The sequence below is a fragment of the Orbilia oligospora genome, assembly GCF_000225545.1.
Source record: "Orbilia oligospora ATCC 24927 unplaced genomic scaffold scaffold00215, whole genome shotgun sequence".
Classification (NCBI taxonomy): Eukaryota; Fungi; Ascomycota; class Orbiliomycetes; order Orbiliales; family Orbiliaceae; genus Orbilia; species Orbilia oligospora.
This window is the reverse complement of record NW_011645772.1, coordinates 1,395,059-1,411,996: the sequence shown is the minus strand read 5'-3', so window position 1 is coordinate 1,411,996 and position 16,938 is coordinate 1,395,059. Positions and strand designations below refer to the sequence as shown.

General features: G+C 44.6%; 6 protein-coding genes across 6 annotated transcripts; 5 read left to right on the top strand and 1 right to left on the bottom strand.

The window, feature by feature from the left end:
* Positions 1-739: 739 nt before the first annotated feature.
* On the top strand, positions 740-1,677 carry AOL_s00215g422 (uncharacterized protein; the record flags this gene model as incomplete). Its single annotated transcript, XM_011129624.1, has 4 exons — positions 740-746; positions 783-931; positions 1,012-1,539; positions 1,618-1,677. The coding sequence occupies 4 exons, from the start codon at positions 740-742 to the stop codon at positions 1,675-1,677; spliced, it is 744 nt and encodes a 247-aa protein (XP_011127926.1).
* A 952-nt stretch (positions 1,678-2,629) lies between these two features.
* On the top strand, positions 2,630-4,937 carry AOL_s00215g421 (uncharacterized protein; the record flags this gene model as incomplete). The annotated part of the gene is made up of 2 exons (XM_011129623.1): positions 2,630-3,062; positions 3,127-4,937. 2 exons carry the CDS (start codon positions 2,630-2,632, stop codon positions 4,935-4,937), a joined length of 2,244 nt encoding a protein of 747 aa, XP_011127925.1.
* Positions 4,938-7,093: 2,156 nt separating this feature from the next.
* AOL_s00215g420 (uncharacterized protein) lies at positions 7,094-7,774 on the top strand (the record flags this gene model as incomplete). The annotated part of the gene is made up of 2 exons (XM_011129622.1): positions 7,094-7,220; positions 7,281-7,774. 2 exons carry the CDS (start codon positions 7,094-7,096, stop codon positions 7,772-7,774), a joined length of 621 nt encoding a protein of 206 aa, XP_011127924.1.
* Positions 7,775-9,561: 1,787 nt separating this feature from the next.
* AOL_s00215g419 (uncharacterized protein) lies at positions 9,562-10,020 on the top strand (the record flags this gene model as incomplete). Its single annotated transcript, XM_011129621.1, has 1 exon — positions 9,562-10,020. One exon carries the CDS (start codon positions 9,562-9,564, stop codon positions 10,018-10,020), a length of 459 nt encoding a protein of 152 aa, XP_011127923.1.
* A 1,055-nt stretch (positions 10,021-11,075) lies between these two features.
* Positions 11,076-12,254, bottom strand: AOL_s00215g418 (uncharacterized protein; the record flags this gene model as incomplete). Its single annotated transcript, XM_011129620.1, has 1 exon — positions 11,076-12,254. The coding sequence occupies one exon, from the start codon at positions 12,252-12,254 to the stop codon at positions 11,076-11,078; it is 1,179 nt and encodes a 392-aa protein (XP_011127922.1).
* A 3,261-nt stretch (positions 12,255-15,515) lies between these two features.
* Positions 15,516-16,938, top strand: AOL_s00215g417 (uncharacterized protein; the record flags this gene model as incomplete). Its single annotated transcript, XM_011129619.1, has 3 exons — positions 15,516-16,023; positions 16,105-16,374; positions 16,466-16,938. 3 exons carry the CDS (start codon positions 15,516-15,518, stop codon positions 16,936-16,938), a joined length of 1,251 nt encoding a protein of 416 aa, XP_011127921.1.

Sequence of the window (16,938 nt, the reverse complement as noted above, 5' to 3'; positions counted from 1 at the left end):
GTTCTGTGCAGAGGACTTGGCACGCCGTCCGCTGCTAGCCTGCTGCTGGTACTGTTGCTGATGGGAGGTGCAGCTGGTATGTATTCTGGATATCTCATGATAATGGGGCTTCTTAGCCAGGCAATGTATCTCGGACGGAGTGACATGCCCAGGTCCAACATTTCAAGTCGAGGCTGGTTAGTGGCAAGGTAGCACAGAGATGTTGCTGTTTGTACGTAGCTTGCTTGTGGAGTCGACTTCCAATGCACTTGCTTTCGCCAATCCAATGGCCCAACTCCGCATCTTGGCCAAAGCTGAACGTTGATGTTGGACCACAGCCGAACTGGTCAGCCACCTGGAATATTTTCGCATCGTCATAGTCGACTGAGAGTTATCTTCGTCTACATGAGTTCAATCATTTAATTAAGCGGTTTATCCCGGCATTCCGATCGTGCCGTTCCAGAAAATTGGCACAGAACCCCCGGCTTGTTATCGGTCTGGCCTCGAACTTAGACGGGCCTGCGATATCCGATATCAAGAACCCTCCCGGCTTACTTTTAATCTGCCTCTACTTCTTTGATCCCAATCATCCTGATAACAAACAAAATGTAAGTCTAGTCGATGTTCCATTGGTAGCTTGGCTTTCGCTCACGTTCTTGTAGGCGGCTCATCATTCGGGAGACTAAAAATCAAACCTCCCAGTGGGTTGCTGAATACATTGTTCGTATGTGGCACAGTCCATGGATTCAACTTCGGTACAATGTATTGTTGGAGATAAATATACTTAATATCTTGAAATACAGACCGAATCAATGAGTTCCGGCCGACAAAAGACCGGCCATTCGTTCTTGGCCTACCCACAGGCTCGAGCCCCGAGCAAATCTATGCAAACATCGTGGATATGTACAGAAGTGGCAAAGTTAGTTTTAAAAATGTTGTGACTTTCAATATGGTATGATTCATGATCTAAAACTAAATCAGTTGCTTCCAACTCTCGTTTACTCCTTCAACATTCATTAATCAATATATTAGGATGAATATGTTGGTATCCCAACATCACACCCTCAGTCATACCACTCGTTCATGTTCAAGCATCTATTCCAGCACGTGGATATACCGCCTAACCAAATTCATTTGCCGTCTTTGGAGAACTATGGCGAGTATGATAACATGATCGCTAAACACGGTGGCATCGAGTTGTTCCTTTGCGGGGTCGGCTCGGATGGCCATATCGCGTTTAACGAGCCGGGGTCGTCGTTGGCTTCGAAGACGAGGGTTAAGACATTAACCAATGATACAATTGTGGCAAACGCAAGGTTTTTTAATGGGGATATTAATGCTGTCCCCAAAAGTGCAGTAACTGTCGGTGTCAAAACGGTTCTGGATGCCAGAGAGGTGATATTGATTGCAGACGGTAGAGCGAAGGCAGAAGCTGTTAGGCAAGCTGTGGAAGGGAGCATAAGCCATGTCTGGACCGTGACTGCTCTGCAGATGCATCCAAAGTTCATCATGGCCGTAGATGAAGCTGCAACAGAGGAGCTGCGGGTAAAAACTGTCAAGGTATGTCCTGCCTTTTGAACTGCCTTTTGAACATTCTACTGGGTGATATGGATACTAATACGAAGTCACCGCATCTAGTATTTCAAGGATATTGAGGGGACACCCGCTAGGATAGGAAAACTCGGGCCTAAGCTATAAGCTAGTAAGCACAGCATTGATCTAAATGAACGTACGAACAGGATTCTAAACTCCTATTCACCCCTCTTGAGGAAAACGATTGGTGTCGGGCATATCACAACATACCAGTCTGATATAATTAAGGTAACACGAGATTTGCAATTTGGGTGTTCTCATGATGTCATGGATTTCAGCTATTGTCGTTGTAAAATCCGAGAAATTACATTACTCTAGACTAGTCTCGGAGCCTCATTGTACACGTAGATAGAATAATAATAAGTCAACCTAGCGCATTGACATTTATTCATGTTTGTTTATCAGTATAATCTGCCTCGGGTGTCCGGATTCGAGGCTATAACAGCTAAATCTACGATCTTGGCCTGAGTGTACATGCAATAGCTGAGGAAACCTCAATGGCATCATGATTCGTCCTAAGTGATACACAACCATAGTATATTATCACCATGGCCAAAACTCCATATAAAATGCTGTAGAAAGAAGTACCCTCTTACCAGTACGGTATTTACAGAGTCTTGGGAACATATATTCAGCCGCGTGCCAAAGCGTTTTAATACAAGACTACTTAGTAGATACTAAGTACTTAGATATGTGGTTAGAGCTATAGAGCTGAGCTGCGCCCTAAAAGACATGTCAGTTTTGTAAGTTTTGTAGAGAGTGTCAATGTGTTGATGCGTTGACCCGAAACTTGGGTTTCACAAAGATCCCAAAACGTCACCCCTGCACCCGCCTACCGCGAGAAGATGCCGCATAGTGACATCACACTTAATATTGCAACAGCTTAGACCTGCGTATTAGGCACTGACCTCGACATGACGTCGCTTGGGACTCCTAAATTCACGTCATCCTTTTAGCAATACATATTCACCCCATGCCCCTCCTAATTCCAGTAGCCGACCTTTTCTAAATTACTATCCCTCTAGGACGTGTACAGGATCGAATATCGAATGCTGCAATGTCGACCATGTTAGACCACCCGAGGACAGGCGATCGCGAGCCTCTGCTGCCCCAACATCGGGACCATATCGCTCCTGATGTAGTCACAGGCCATCAACGGAGTTTAGACAAGAAGTTACATACGTACCTCCTCCTCCGAGCCCTAGCGAGGGGGTATCTTCCATCCACAGAACAATCGATCGTACTGCTTCGAAAATTGCTTGCATCTGACCTCCTAGCGCCGGATAATCAGAATCTAACTTACGATGGGCGGAAATTTATTACTTTAAATCGACGTCTTGTGAAGCAGTTGATTGAATTGATACAGGCAAAGAATTCTGGTGATGAGGTTCAGAACTTCCTCTGGGCTGTGCGAAATGCGAAGTTGCATGTTGACTTGCAAGGTGTCACTGAGGCGGCCACCGATTTCAAAACCGCTAATTACAAGGCTGGTCAGTATTATGAATGATTTTGATTAATTGCTTGTTAAAGAATTAATGTTAACATTGAGTACAGCATACTCAAGTCTTTCCACAATATCTTCTTTAATATTCCAAAACCCGGATTTCAACAAATTGTTCACGGATATCGTTACGGTACTCCGACAAGCTCTTTCAAGCGGTGTAAATACCGCTGCAGAAACAATCGAACAAGTTGCGGACGAGATAGAACCGCCAGATACACTTGTCGATATTATTGGAGAAGCGCCCGACACGGATCAGCCCCGAGTCGACAAAGAAACGAAAAAAACAGCTCAAGAAATTGGCGAGACTCTTGAAGAAGGTATGAAGAAGGCTGTCAAGGATGCGAAAGATACAATTGACGAAGAAATTACGCCCGAGAGAAAGAAGGCTATGAAAAAACGGGTTCAACAAGCAGTTCTTAACCTCAAAAGAAACGCAGACTACGATACTTCTGTCTCAACGGTTACCTTACTATTAAAAAATTATCTTATTACGTATAGTACGGCTGTGGAAGAAGCTATTGATGAGGCTACTGAAGATGTGAGACCAAATAAGGCTCTTCTTCAAGCCGGGGAGTTGTTCTGGAAATTCATTTCATCATTCGGTGAACGCCAACAATGGGAAATCCTGAAAGAAAAGTTTAAAATACTTCTGGAACATAAGGATAGAGATCCGGATTTCGAAAATGTTATCAACGTAGTGGTTGATTCCCTCAGACGTCTTCTTACTGATCCGGACTATCTTTTTACCGACGAGGAAGAAATCAAGGCGCGGTACGATGAGTTGAAGAATAAAGTAGGCAGTTCTGGCGGGAACAAACTTCGAGAGGATGTAGACGGAGTAATTAAACAACTCCACCGAGTTGTATCCTCAGTTCACAACGATAAGCAAATTACATCTGTCAGAGGCACTGCCTACTCAATCGCGGACCTCGCCTTAACGAACTCGGGAGGTTACGAGCTCAATTCTAATCTGATTTCGGATGTCGGCAACGTCTTGGTCCCACTCGCATTAGAAACAATCCAGTATGTCCCAATCCCTAGGCTCACGCTTGTCTCGCCGGATATCGACGTCCTGCTCGAGCCAATCATATTCGAACCGGGCAGAACCGTAAACCAGTCTTCCTTTTTACCTTACCGGGTAGCAGTTGTCACAACCAACGAGCTGGATGTATTCAAGGGATGGAGAAGAACCGAGACCCACAAGTCCTCCGAAGCTAGGATCAAAATCGAAGGGTTTACATTCAAAGCCGAGGATGTGGGTTACATTATGAAAGTTCACCGGAATTGGCTGGTTAACTTTACCGACAAAGGCATTGCATCTGTAAGGCTGGACGAAAAAGGTATAGACATATACCTTGACGTTGAATTTACCAAAAGTTCTATCGACGAGCTAGTTATTCTCAAGGGCGTATCCGTCAAGCTGCACAAAGTCGACTTTGCGCTTCGACAGAGCAAGTTTTCGTTTCTGGCTTGGCTATTCAAGCCAATTATTAAATCAATGCTGCGGAAACTATTGCAGAACTCTCTACGACAAGCGATAGAGGATGGATTGAGATCATTGAACCGAGAAATGATCTATACTCGTGAAAGATTGAGGGCAACGAGGATTGCAAATCCCCACGATCTGACGACATTCATTCGTGCTGTTTTGGCACGGTGGACGGCCCCTAACGAGCTGCCTATTGAGGTCGGCATTGACTGGAGAGCTCATCGAGCAAGTGGTAGAGCGGAAGCCCCATTCGATGGTGAATACGCGCCAGGAAGCCTAGTAGGTTTGTTCGAAACAGAAGGGATGGGCGCGACTGATAGGGTTAAGGAAGGTGATGCTGGAGGCTGGAAAAACGCTTGTTTTGATATTTAGTTTTCAGAACAACGCTTGCGATACAACCAGATTGTTGGGAAAGCTGACTTGTGGCGTGTTTCCTTTTCATTCTTGACATTCACTTAGCACTCATTGCATACTGTCGGCCTATTCGTACTGTTTCGTTTTTTACCATTCGGATGCATATCAAAGGTTAGGATCGGGGAATTTGCTTGCACTATTTTTGACATATTAGCACTCGGTTCAGGATAGGTATGTGGCATTTATTGTAGGGATTTGGATTTATGAAATCTCTGCATCTATCATTAGGCGACATCATATCAATCGTATTTTGGGTGAAAGAAGGAAGGATCTTCGGAATTAAAGCAGCTGAGGACGTGAGGCAATAAACGTGGGCAATTCCCCCATATAAGCGGCAGGGAAGGTGTGTGCCTATCTGATGGTGCAATTGTGGAGATCCCTCATCCCGGGCCTTGCTTGCTCTGGAAAAAGTTGACCTCGAAGGAATAAGATGGCCTGGCCATAGAATTCAAAATCCTTTCTTCTTCTTCACTTTAGCCTAGCAAGGAAGATTTTTTAATGGTAGTTATGGAAATTAAAAGCAAATAAGGAAGGCCGCATGAATGTGGCGTGCTGGTAAACCAGGGAAATAGAAGCTTCCTATTCGAGTATTTCGACCACAGCTGGTGCAGTTGGTTTGGTTCACAGGTTTTTTGCGGTGTAGAAAATGTTCAGCTCATGACTCCGCTTTTACTAGCAAGGTTGCAATGGCTCTTGTCTTTGAATCTGGTGATCGTGAGTGGAGCTTTGCTTTGGTATTTGGTTAAAGTTTACGTTTGGCTCACGCTGGTCTCGTCTCAGGCGCATGCTTTTCATGCTTCCATACTGACCTGACGCATGAACGCCAACACAAAAAATGACACACCATAACGCCGTAGGTGCAGCTTGGCCTGGTTTCTCAGCATATCGAATTGAGAAATCGGATTTATGCGGGTGTATTCTAGCCGAACAATGCAATTCTATCGGATAGGACATATGCTTTCTTCTAAGTTATGCCATTAGCTTTTGATTGACTGCTTTGGAAAATGTTGACTTCAGCCTACTCCTTTGCAAGGGCGCGGACCTGCTAAGATGGGGAAGATACAAGCAAGGTACAGATCTTTGCATACACGGAACGCTAAAATGTACTGCTTGGAACCATCGATAAAGTGCCACTAGCTATCATTATTACTATCTATCTAGGCACTAACCATCATCCGGATATCCCAACGCCAAGGACTCAGGTACAGCCTATGGATTTTTGACTGCTTTAATGCCTCCAGCCTTCGAGTTCGTAAAAGGGGACCAAAAGTGAGTATCCATTCTGCTGAATAATTCACTAGCACGAGTTCACTTCTAGATGCTCAGCTGAATGTCTTTCGTACTCGGCTTTCGACATGCCTGTTTGGCGAGGAGCAGGGGGCGGGTACACAGGGAGTGGCTTTTGATTTACGGCCTTTTTTCCAACTGGGCGTCTTACCCAAGCCAATCAGTGATGTCCAAGACGTATTTACCCTGGTTCCCTATCAGATGTCTTTGAAGCCGTATTGTTTTATTGGGTCTGCGTTTAGGTCCCACAGGACCGATTATCTAGATCCGGAGCCGTTGCAACTCTGTAATTAACATTAAGCTTTAGCATTTATTGGGAAGGCTGTTGATGTCCGGTTTAAAATTTTATTGGGAAGAAATCCAGATCATGGAGTCGGTCGCCACCGGAGCGGCAAGCCATGCATTGACACACAAGACCATGTATCTAATCGGCCATCGGCAAGCATTCTGCATATCTTTGCCTGCAGTTCAGGGACATTCATGCTCTTGGCTAGGGACCCAACTGTTCGCAACTTCCGACTATGGATATCACCGGGGGTAATTAGGTTGCACACGCTGGGGGGCCGATGGTCCACATGCCTATCGGCAACTACCAAAACCGAACTTCATGATGAATTGCTAGGACGTCTTTGCTGGACCATAGCTGAGCTGAATAGACTTGAGAAGTCTATAAAAGGTCCTGGTAGATCACTTCCTTGACCAAATCATTCTGCAGACACAATCAGTGGATCAACAAGCATTACATACATCGAATAACTCTTCTCATCTATAATATTTGACATCTAAGATCATACCAATTTAATTCGAATATCCAAAAATAATTCAAAATGAAGTTCTCTGCCACCGTCGTTGCTACCTCCCTCCTCGCTCTCGTCAGCGCTGCTCCAACCATCAAAGCCGAGCTACCTGACCCGAGCAAGGTCTGGGTTCAGAAGATCATTACTGGCGGGACTGGTAAGCTCTTACGCACGTTTAACTTGAGATTTTCGTGATATACTGACTCACATGGTATAGGCTGCCCCGCTGGTACCGTCTCCCAGCAGATCTCCAATGACCGATCCACTTTCACTTTGATCTTCGATCAATACGTTGCCTCCATCGGCCCAGGTATCCCAATCACCGAGAGCCGCAAGAACTGCCAGCTGAACGTCCACCTCAATTACCCAGCTGGATGGCAATACAGCATCTTTTCCGCAACTTACCGCGGATATGCCCAACTCGAGAGGGGCCAGTCCGGTACCCAGAAGTCTACCTACTACTTCTCCGGCGACAGCCACCAGACCAGCACTCAGACTGATTTCTCCGGCCCAATCAACCGCGACTACGCCTTCACTGACAACGTCGACCAAACCTCCAATGTCTGGTCCCCATGCGGAAGGGAAGGCCTGCTCAACATCAACTCCCAGGTCCGTATCACCGGCGACAACAAGAAGACCGGTCTCCTCACCACCGACTCCGTCGACGGCAAGTTCACTCAAATCTTGGGTTTCGCCTGGCGCAGATGCTAGAGTAGTCGCCTGGCTGCTCTTAGCGAGGGTTGGGTGAGAAACTTGTAAATAATATCCTTACTCACCCGAGCCCCTATCTTGGTAGCGAGTGTATTTTCCTTTGTTACATGTATATTACCCTGTTGCGATCCTTCTTGGTTGATACCAGAATGAGCGCCGCACAAGCTATTTTGTAGCTTCAGCGGCTGTTCCGATGGTAACCATTCTGTACATAGTCCGTTTCGTTTCCTGCAATAGCTATACCTGATTGTATATATTCCCCCTAAAATAAAACCCTTCCATGTTGGTTTGCCATAAAAGCTTCCATTCGATCGAGTTGGCGTGGATAGTGTTTACGATATATTAAGCCAGGGTAGATAAATTTCTTAGAATATAAAAGATAAAACACTGTTATCGGAAACACATGTGTAGTTACGGAAACGGTCCAAATGTTGATTATGAATGTTTATCATGTGCTATTTAAATCTCGAGCACGAAGAAAGCTCTTTTCTCTCCTTCCAAAGTCGGAGTGTTTATGGCTTCCAGATCTTTTTTTTTAATCCTCATGCAAGCTTTGCACAAGAGTTGCCTAGCCGTAGATTTGACAGTACTGCCTTCCGAAGTTTCTGATCCCGATTTGATTCCCATCATTTTGATATCGAACATCAGCGGCACCCGATCACCAAGAAGAGTCCTATGCCCGATCTCAAGATCTCGTGAAACGAAAAATGCAGAATCTTTTCAAGGCAGAGCGTTTCCGCATTTGCATTGAAACGAATTTAGCACTCTCGAAATGTGTTGACTCTGCCAAGGCGTCGCATTAAGCCCAGCTATTCCCAAAATGGTAATGGATACCCCTGTCACGGCGCCTGTGAAACGTCAAACGAACCACAGCTGAACCAACCTCAAACGTCGGCGGTATCTTAAACCCCTCGAAAGCTGCGAAAAGAGAGCTTGGGATTGCTTAATAGCTGCGGGTTCGTGCTGCGGATTCGGCTATCGCTGTTCCAGAACGCCCACTGCCCCGAGCTCCTGGTAACGTTGAATGTCGCAGTCTGCGAACTGGTGGGGATCAATCCGAATTCTGTGAAGGAAACATTGTTGCAGAAGAATTGCTCTCTCTCTCTCTGAATTGACAACTACCTGAGAATTTCCAGCATGTTTTCTTGAAGGTGGCCGTGCATGTTTCCTTTCCGTATAGAAACAAGGATCCAGGAGGTCTCAATCTACCCAGTGGTACCTGGGAATCCCGATATCGAGGCCATATTGGCCACATATCTGGTGACTCTCACGGCATGTGTGCATGTCTCTCATTTACAAAATGTGTTGATTTGAATCCCAAGACGTCATGCCACAGTCAGTCCAGGCGCTAGCCCGTTCCTTCTGTGACAGAAAGACCATAGTGGGCAGCATAGCCAGTATATCATAGCCGCCCAGCCCACAGATCTTGGACACTTTCCACTCTTTCTTTTCCTTTCCCCAGGCCGGGCCTTTCTTTCATTAGTGTTCATCGTTCGCTTCTTAGGCTGTGCCTGTTGGTTGTTTCTTCACCATAACTTTCCTTCAGTCTCTTTCCTATTTTAATATTTGCGGACTGGTTTCCCAATAGCTGCTAGCCGGCTTGTATTACATTCTTTTTTATTCACAGTCCTTTTTAAACACACAAACAGACAGTCTTTCAATTTCAAGTTTCAACGGAGGGATATTTCAATCGATATCGATACAGTCTGTTTTGAGAATACTGAATATCGACTTTCAACTCTATACCATACAAACAGATACGGTCCTCAGATACATATATAGGCAAGATGCGCTTCACAAGATATTTCGCTATTGCCGCCGCCACTCTGGCATTCCAAACCGCATCTCTCCCAATCCTTCCGACGCCAGATCATGAGATCAGCGTTGGCCAACGGGATCTTACATCAATTTCAAAGGTCCTCAATGTCATGGCCAGGAACCTCGCCTCACTACCAAGACTCGTCTCGATACCCAAAGTTAGCGCCTTAACGGAACTGTCACCTGTAGAGGGAACAATAGAGATAGAGAGCGATCCATCACCTGTATCCGGTTCAGCGTTTAACAAAAAGTCTGCCATCTCAGAACCGGAACCCGAAGAGCTTGAGGAGAAATTGATACGAAGAGCGACAACCATGGACCCTAACGTGGGAATTTCACAGGATCTACCTTCGGGCATTGTCATGTTCATGATTATATTCATGCTCTATGCAATGTTCACGGCTATCTCAATGAAGGATGCAGACTAGTGAGTTAGCAAAGCCAGTTACACAAAAAAAAAGCTTTTTAAAAAAAAACTCAATACCTAGATCCGGATGAGTCTTACATCCCCGGACTTGGAGGACTGGTGTTCTGGAGTAGGACTTTTTTTTTCTTTCATTTCTCCCTTTTATATCTTGAGGTGCATATACCCAACTTTTGTATTACGACTGGAGGCTTGTAATTGTGCTTCAACTTTTATATATCCAAATTTTATTTCTTCGGTGGGAAACACACCCGGGTATTGTTATACATACCATTTTCTTCAAAAAACCAAAAAGATTTCGTGACCCGGCCTTTAGTATATGAATATGGCTCTTATGATTGTTTTTTTTTCATGACGTTTGATAAAAGTATCCCCTTTCATGTTGAGTTCACCGGACTCCGGAAAAGAAAAGGAAGAAAAAAGAAATCGTTGGCTGTTACGAATCCCCTTTCATTACCATGCTATAGAAACAAAAACCCAAGGGCACTCAACGCGGAGTATATTTCCATTTCCTATTGATATCCGAACTGTTGATAAACAATTTTCTTTTACGAAATTTCTTGAAAAATCTATATGATTCCATCGGTAATTTTTCTTGCAAATATCACCCCTCTTACGGTTTCAATTCCTGTCCCTGTTTTTTTAAAGAAAAAAAATTACCATCTTGTATATAACTATATTCTTGGAGGTAGTACTGGTGTTTCTTTGAATAATGCGGCTAAATGAAGGCAGAAGTTTCCAGAATTCTTAACTCCTCAAAATTAACTAGTTTATAAATTTGGTTGGCAATTTCTTCAATTTTCAAATAGAGTTAAACCCCATTATCGTGATAAGGAAAACATCAACCATAAGCTCAGGAGACGGGAACACCAACAATTAAGAACAAAGCTATAATTTCCTCATTTAAATATACATAAGTGCCGAAGACATGTTGGAAATTCGACTAAATCCACCTAAGACACCGATGCGACGTACTCCCAACCAGACCTAGAAAGCAAATACGTAGTTACCAGTAGAAGATACTATTTAATCGAAAGCCTTGAAACTGTGAACGTGGTTTTAGTTGGTTGAAAGGCCGTTAGCCTTACGCTCACCCTCAATATCCAGCCACGGGCCCGGATAGTTCCATTCGGCATTCTTCTTCACCCATCCCAATTGTAGATCGTCATCATCGAAGAATTTAGCAGTCCAATGTCTTAACCCAGGCCTACTAACAGCTAGCTGGGTACACTTGCGCCCCTCAATCGTTGTGTTTCTGTTGTTTCTGGGTGGCCAAAAGTTGATAGTATTGATCCGGTCAACATTATAGTTGTTGATATCCCCAGAATACCACTCTAGCGGAGTGGAGTCCGCGAGGGGATTGTGAAGGTTACCAGGTAAGAAATCCCAAATCGGGTTATTATTCCAACAGAAAAAACAGTCACGTTTTTGTAGCCGGTTGCGCTTGACTTTCTTGAGTGACCATTCGTCAGGACAGCCAAGGAACCATGCGAAGTTGTTGCTATCGTAAAATCTATAAAATGTCATGCCATCAAGTATATATCGAACGGGTTTGAAGCCAATCTGGGGGTGGTTGTTCTGATATTCGACGGCGGTACGGTTGAGAAGGCAGTCCCATATGGTTCTGACTGTCTGGCTGCCATAGGTAACATTATTTGATGTCCACCCGACGTTGGTATTCGAGGAACTACGTTCAGTCCAGGCTTGAGTAGCCGGGTTATAAATTTTGTCCTTGCATTGTTGCGAATTTCCAGTTGAAGAGTGATAATTCCAAGTCGGCTGACCCCAACGGTAGCACTGACTTGTTCCAGACGGGACGGTATTGGTATACCATGTCATATTCTGCCACCACGCCATTTCTCTGACATTTTGGGAGGGACGTTCGCCATATGTGATCGTGCGGACAAGGGTACCGTAGTACCATGATTTCCTGTTAGTATTATCGCAACTTTTGCTTGCCCAAAAGGAGTGATAGCCCCAATTGCTAGCATAAGTGTACGCTGGATGCCAGTCGTAGTCTTGACGTTTGCGAAGTTTCTCTTTCGCAACAAAATCGTCGAACTCTCGGCCTTTATTCTTGTGGAAATCGAGAGCTTTGCCGGTCATGGAATTATACCAGTCTCTCCGGTTCATCATATAAATGTGTTCTTCGGAAAGGGCGGCACCAGAGGTTTGTGAGAACTGGCTGGCAAGCAAAAGCAAAGTACTCGCTGAAGGGAGGATAGCGTGGAACAACATTTTGGTGGCTTTGATGTTTGCTCGTAGCTGACGTGCAGAAGAATGTTCTATGCTGCGGGTGCGTCCACGCCTGAGTGGGATTACCTGTAGATTTAGGTAGCAAGGGCACCCTATACTGCAGCTGCCGTCTGTCAAGACCTGCGTTCTTTATATCCTATCTGAGATGTTGGATATAAAGACTAGTCTTTAAAGCTTTGGATACACGTAGAGCCATTGACAAGAGTTTAACCCGGGGCTCCATGGATCCAGTAATTTAATCTTCGAGATCAACAGCGCGCGAACAAGTTATCTTGTCATAGAAGACGAAAGGGGTGGCTATGCGGCTGGCTTTCCGTGCCGTGCTTCATAGTGATAAATTCTTGAAAGAACAAACCCAGTGGATCCATGGGGTGAGATAGTGTGCGGGGCATCGACGCATCCGGTTATCTTCAAGTCACCTTGCGTGAGCTTCGAATATGATGCATATAATAAATTCTCTCGAGTTTTCCTTAGACTAATGTGGGGTAAAGAAGGACCCCACTCTGTAGGATTTCCTGGCTCCAAAACGACGATCGGTCCCTTGCTGACCAACTGACTGTCCATCTGCGGAAGGTGGGACGAAGATATTAGCTGTGGACCGGGTTCGCAGAGGTCAAGTGCCAGGGCCCACTGCCATATTCTCGGGCGGTTCCTGACGATTAATTCTCGATGGTCGATAGATGCAGACTCAAACCTCCTTCCGAAACGGTCTATATACATGGAATAAAACTAGAATGATGCAACAAAAGTGCATGTAAAGTGGGTATCTATAAGACGTATGCAGGTATGCATGCGCATGTATAAGGAGGACTATATAAGACTTTCACCTATAGGCGTCCTTTCCCACTAGCCAGATTGAGTACGATTGAAGTTTCGAAACAGGTCGTGCAGAATTGCTTAATACTAAAGTACGTTACAAGGTAGAGAGAAACGACTGAAAAGATATGTTTTTAAGTTCAATAAAAGCAAGGTGTCGCAGCGGAATTATCATCTTGCGTCTGCTCTCAGTTTTCAAACCCAATTTTAACTTAGGGATTGCTCATCTTATAATATACAACTGAGATAAAAAGTTTTCAAGTCCCTACACTTTGGTAACCGCCTGCTAATTTGTTAGAAATACAACCCGAAAAGCCCATGATAACGTTACTATGCATGATATATCGTGTATATAGAAGTGAGATGGAAGAACCACAATTCAAATAGCTATAACGTTACAGATGGCGTTGGTGATCTTTCCTCCCCTAGCTCCGCGTTCTGAACCGAGAATTAATTCGAGAACTTATTTCACGACAACGATGACCCGTGGTACCCACCGAAAAAAGTAGCAAGGCTAATATTCTCGCTCATTTCGCACTCCCATAGGCTGGCAGTCATTGTATATCTGCATATGGGAAAATGTGGGCCCATACTACGCAACGGATAAGAGGATCATTCCAACTAGAATATTCGAATTCAACAAAAAGAATCAAGAGAAACTAATTTACAAGGCCGTTTCGTCAATTGAAGAGATCTATAAAATATACTAATATGCATATTTAGCCTTTAGGGTGTGAATACTCGTGCGAGTTATTCTGTTCTCTAACGTTCAGCTCATAGAATGTTAAAAGTCCTGCGGGGGCGGCGCCCGTGGGCTTAACTCAAGTTATCAGTCGCTCGCAAGAAAGATAAGGTTCTTCGAGCCTCCAAATTACTAGTTGGAGTTGTATTTGGAAGTGGATCCCTCGGTTGCAGCGAGAGATCCACACCTCATAATTTGGTGTGATTTTGAACTGATCACGAACGCCCCCCGCACCACTTTGTAAAGGGTATGCTCAACCTTAAACTAAGAAAAAACATGGGTATCGTATATGATATCATCGTAATCGAATTTAGAAGCAGGCCAAAAAACTCAAATATCCTTTCTAGAGTCAAAAAAACCTTGAGGTACCCTTAGCTGCCCGTAGACTAATTCCAAACGACACTCTGATCTATAACCGAATATCTAGATTTTTGTAAATAAGTATGACAGTCGCTCTGGCATGGATACCCTCGAATATATTCGAAATGGTCCTTTTTCTCTCTGAGTTTTGATGGTTGGTTAGACCGTACGAATGGCCCGATTGGTGGGATACGAATCCGGTGTCATCGCATTCGTATGAAACGGCTATCGCGGGACAATAGTGACAGCTCACACAAATGATTCGATAACAGGAAATTTCCTGGAAAGAATAAGTGTAGAGGATGAAAAAGAAGAAAACATCAGAATGCACATTCAACATCAAGAGGCGATCGAATTCTCTGAGCGCTCGAGCGGGAACTTCGAGAAGCTTGCTATAGTAAAACGTAGATCAGAGCAAAAAATGGAAATTCCGAATCCAAGGCCCACTTAGCTAGTGCCGATATTGATTATATCAACTATAATGATGCTTGACACGACTATAGTAGCAAGTTATTAAATTGTTTAGTCATGTTGCTGATGCACCTAAAAGCTTCGCCATCGAGCAGGTTTTGAAAGAATCAAGATTGGGCGAGGAGATGCACGTTGTTGTATTTCTCGATCGATGAGCCTAATTCAGGATGGCTCGAGACGCGCTAAACCGCTAGTTGAACTTCTGTGTGCCCACAGCTGAATTCAGGTACCGCAGATGCAAAAGTTGAGTGCTTGTATGGCGATATTGAGTCCCGAAATAAGAGCTTATCGCCGCACTCCGTCTTTTCGGATTAGTTCCTTGAAACCCACTTGTAGAAACTATCGCAGGCTGCGTATATACCCCCTGTCCCGTTCCAATGTGACCTTTCCATTTTAACTTCTAGGTTTAGCGAAACTTCCAAACATTCGAGGACGTATTGTAGTCTGAACTATCGCACACGGGTTACCGTTTTCTCGGCCCCAAACGGTGCCACCGATAATTATCACAGAAGAACGAATATGGGGTATCCACATTATTTGTATCTTCAAGAGACCTGCATGCGGAAGGGGCTTCTAAGCATATAACTTGATTCAGATGTATAAATTTATATAAAATATTGTGTGCAAGCGTCGGTGCGAGAAGCAACCCTTTGACAATCTATTAGTCTAACAAGTACCTTTCATAGTTTTTGCTTCATTTTTAAATGACCTTTGGAGGTGTCAATAGAGCCTGCCACTCTAGTAGACACCTAAGTCAATTTCTTGAAACTACGACCGGCCAATAAGCCGACCAACCTGGCTTCCTTCGTTAGACTATTATCAATTATTTTCGGCTTCTAGCCTCATCTCTCATAATGCCGGACTCAGATATCATACAAGCAGTCAATGTCCCCCCTCAGATGTTCGGGCTCTTCATGGCGGTCGCCAAAAGTTGTTCGTGGCTTGCACAGGGCTCTGAGTGGACTGGAAAGAGGAGTTACGACATCATTCTCGCGATGTCAGACTTCTTTAACGATCCAGCAACTGGCAATGCCACTGAATCTGCCCCACAGCTTGCTGAGCGCTTTGGGACCAGCACAGAGCGTGCTCAATACCTAATGGATTTCATGCAGCAAAACATCGGAATGTCATTTCCAGATCTTATTGAGATGATGAAGCCAGTATTTCCACTAGCAGGTCATCCCGAAAATAACTCTGATTTGTTCACTGGTATTTTTGTCATGTTTACTCTTTTGGTTGGGTTGTTCGTGGGGCTACGGTTGTACTCCCGGTTCACGATCAATGGGTTCCTTCGCGCCTATGATTGGGTGTTAATTGTTGCTACACTTATTACCATTGGGTTTGGTGGGATGAATGCCTACTGTAAGTTTCGTTCTTATAATAAACCTATTCGAGCGAGTGTTTGTGAGGTTTACATGTATACTAACGCTGCATTGAAAATAGGTTTGTCTGGTCCGACTCACTATCGCGGTACATGGGACCAATCTTGGAAGGATTATCACGTCTTTTCATGGTCCGAAGTCGCTACCGAAGTCCTTTACCCTGTCGGAATATTCCTTATCAAAGCATCACTTCTTTTATTCTACTGGGGCCTCACTGCATGGTGGCCTCTCAGGCTTGGTGCAGCGGTCATGTTCGTGATTTCGTTAGGAAATGGTCTTGCTATGATATTTACGGCCATTTTCCGTTGCAGTCCGGTCTTATCTCACGAAGGTATGTTCGTTCCCTAGCTAGCCGTTTAGTTAAAACTGTAGTAGCCCATTGTTGTATTTCTTCACTTTGCTAATAAGTAAATAATACACAGGGTATGATTTTTTTACCACGACTTGCAACGTCGACCTCCATATCAAAGGCGAAGAGATCTGTGGCTCGATCAATGTTGCCACCGATATTATCATCTGGCTCATGCCCCTTCCCATGGTCTGGAAGATCATCCAAGGAAACCGCGAGCGTTTCCTATCAGCATTGACCTTCGGCATTGGCGCCCTGGCCTGTATTGCATGTGGGCTTCGCTTCAGAAACGTTCAAGAATACAGAACTGCTGCCCTAGTACCGAGAGATCAATCCAAATGGCTACTATGGTGTCTTGTTGAGATGAATCTCGCAATCATATGTTCTTGTGTCCCAGCAATCAGAGCGCTGGTAATCAAGAAAGCGCCAGCACTCATTGGCTCTACCGGGGACAGATCATTGGGTACTGGTGTTAGGTATGACGATAAGGATGATAAAGAAAAGGGAATTTCTGTAATCAACGTCGATAGCGCGAGTGATAAGTAA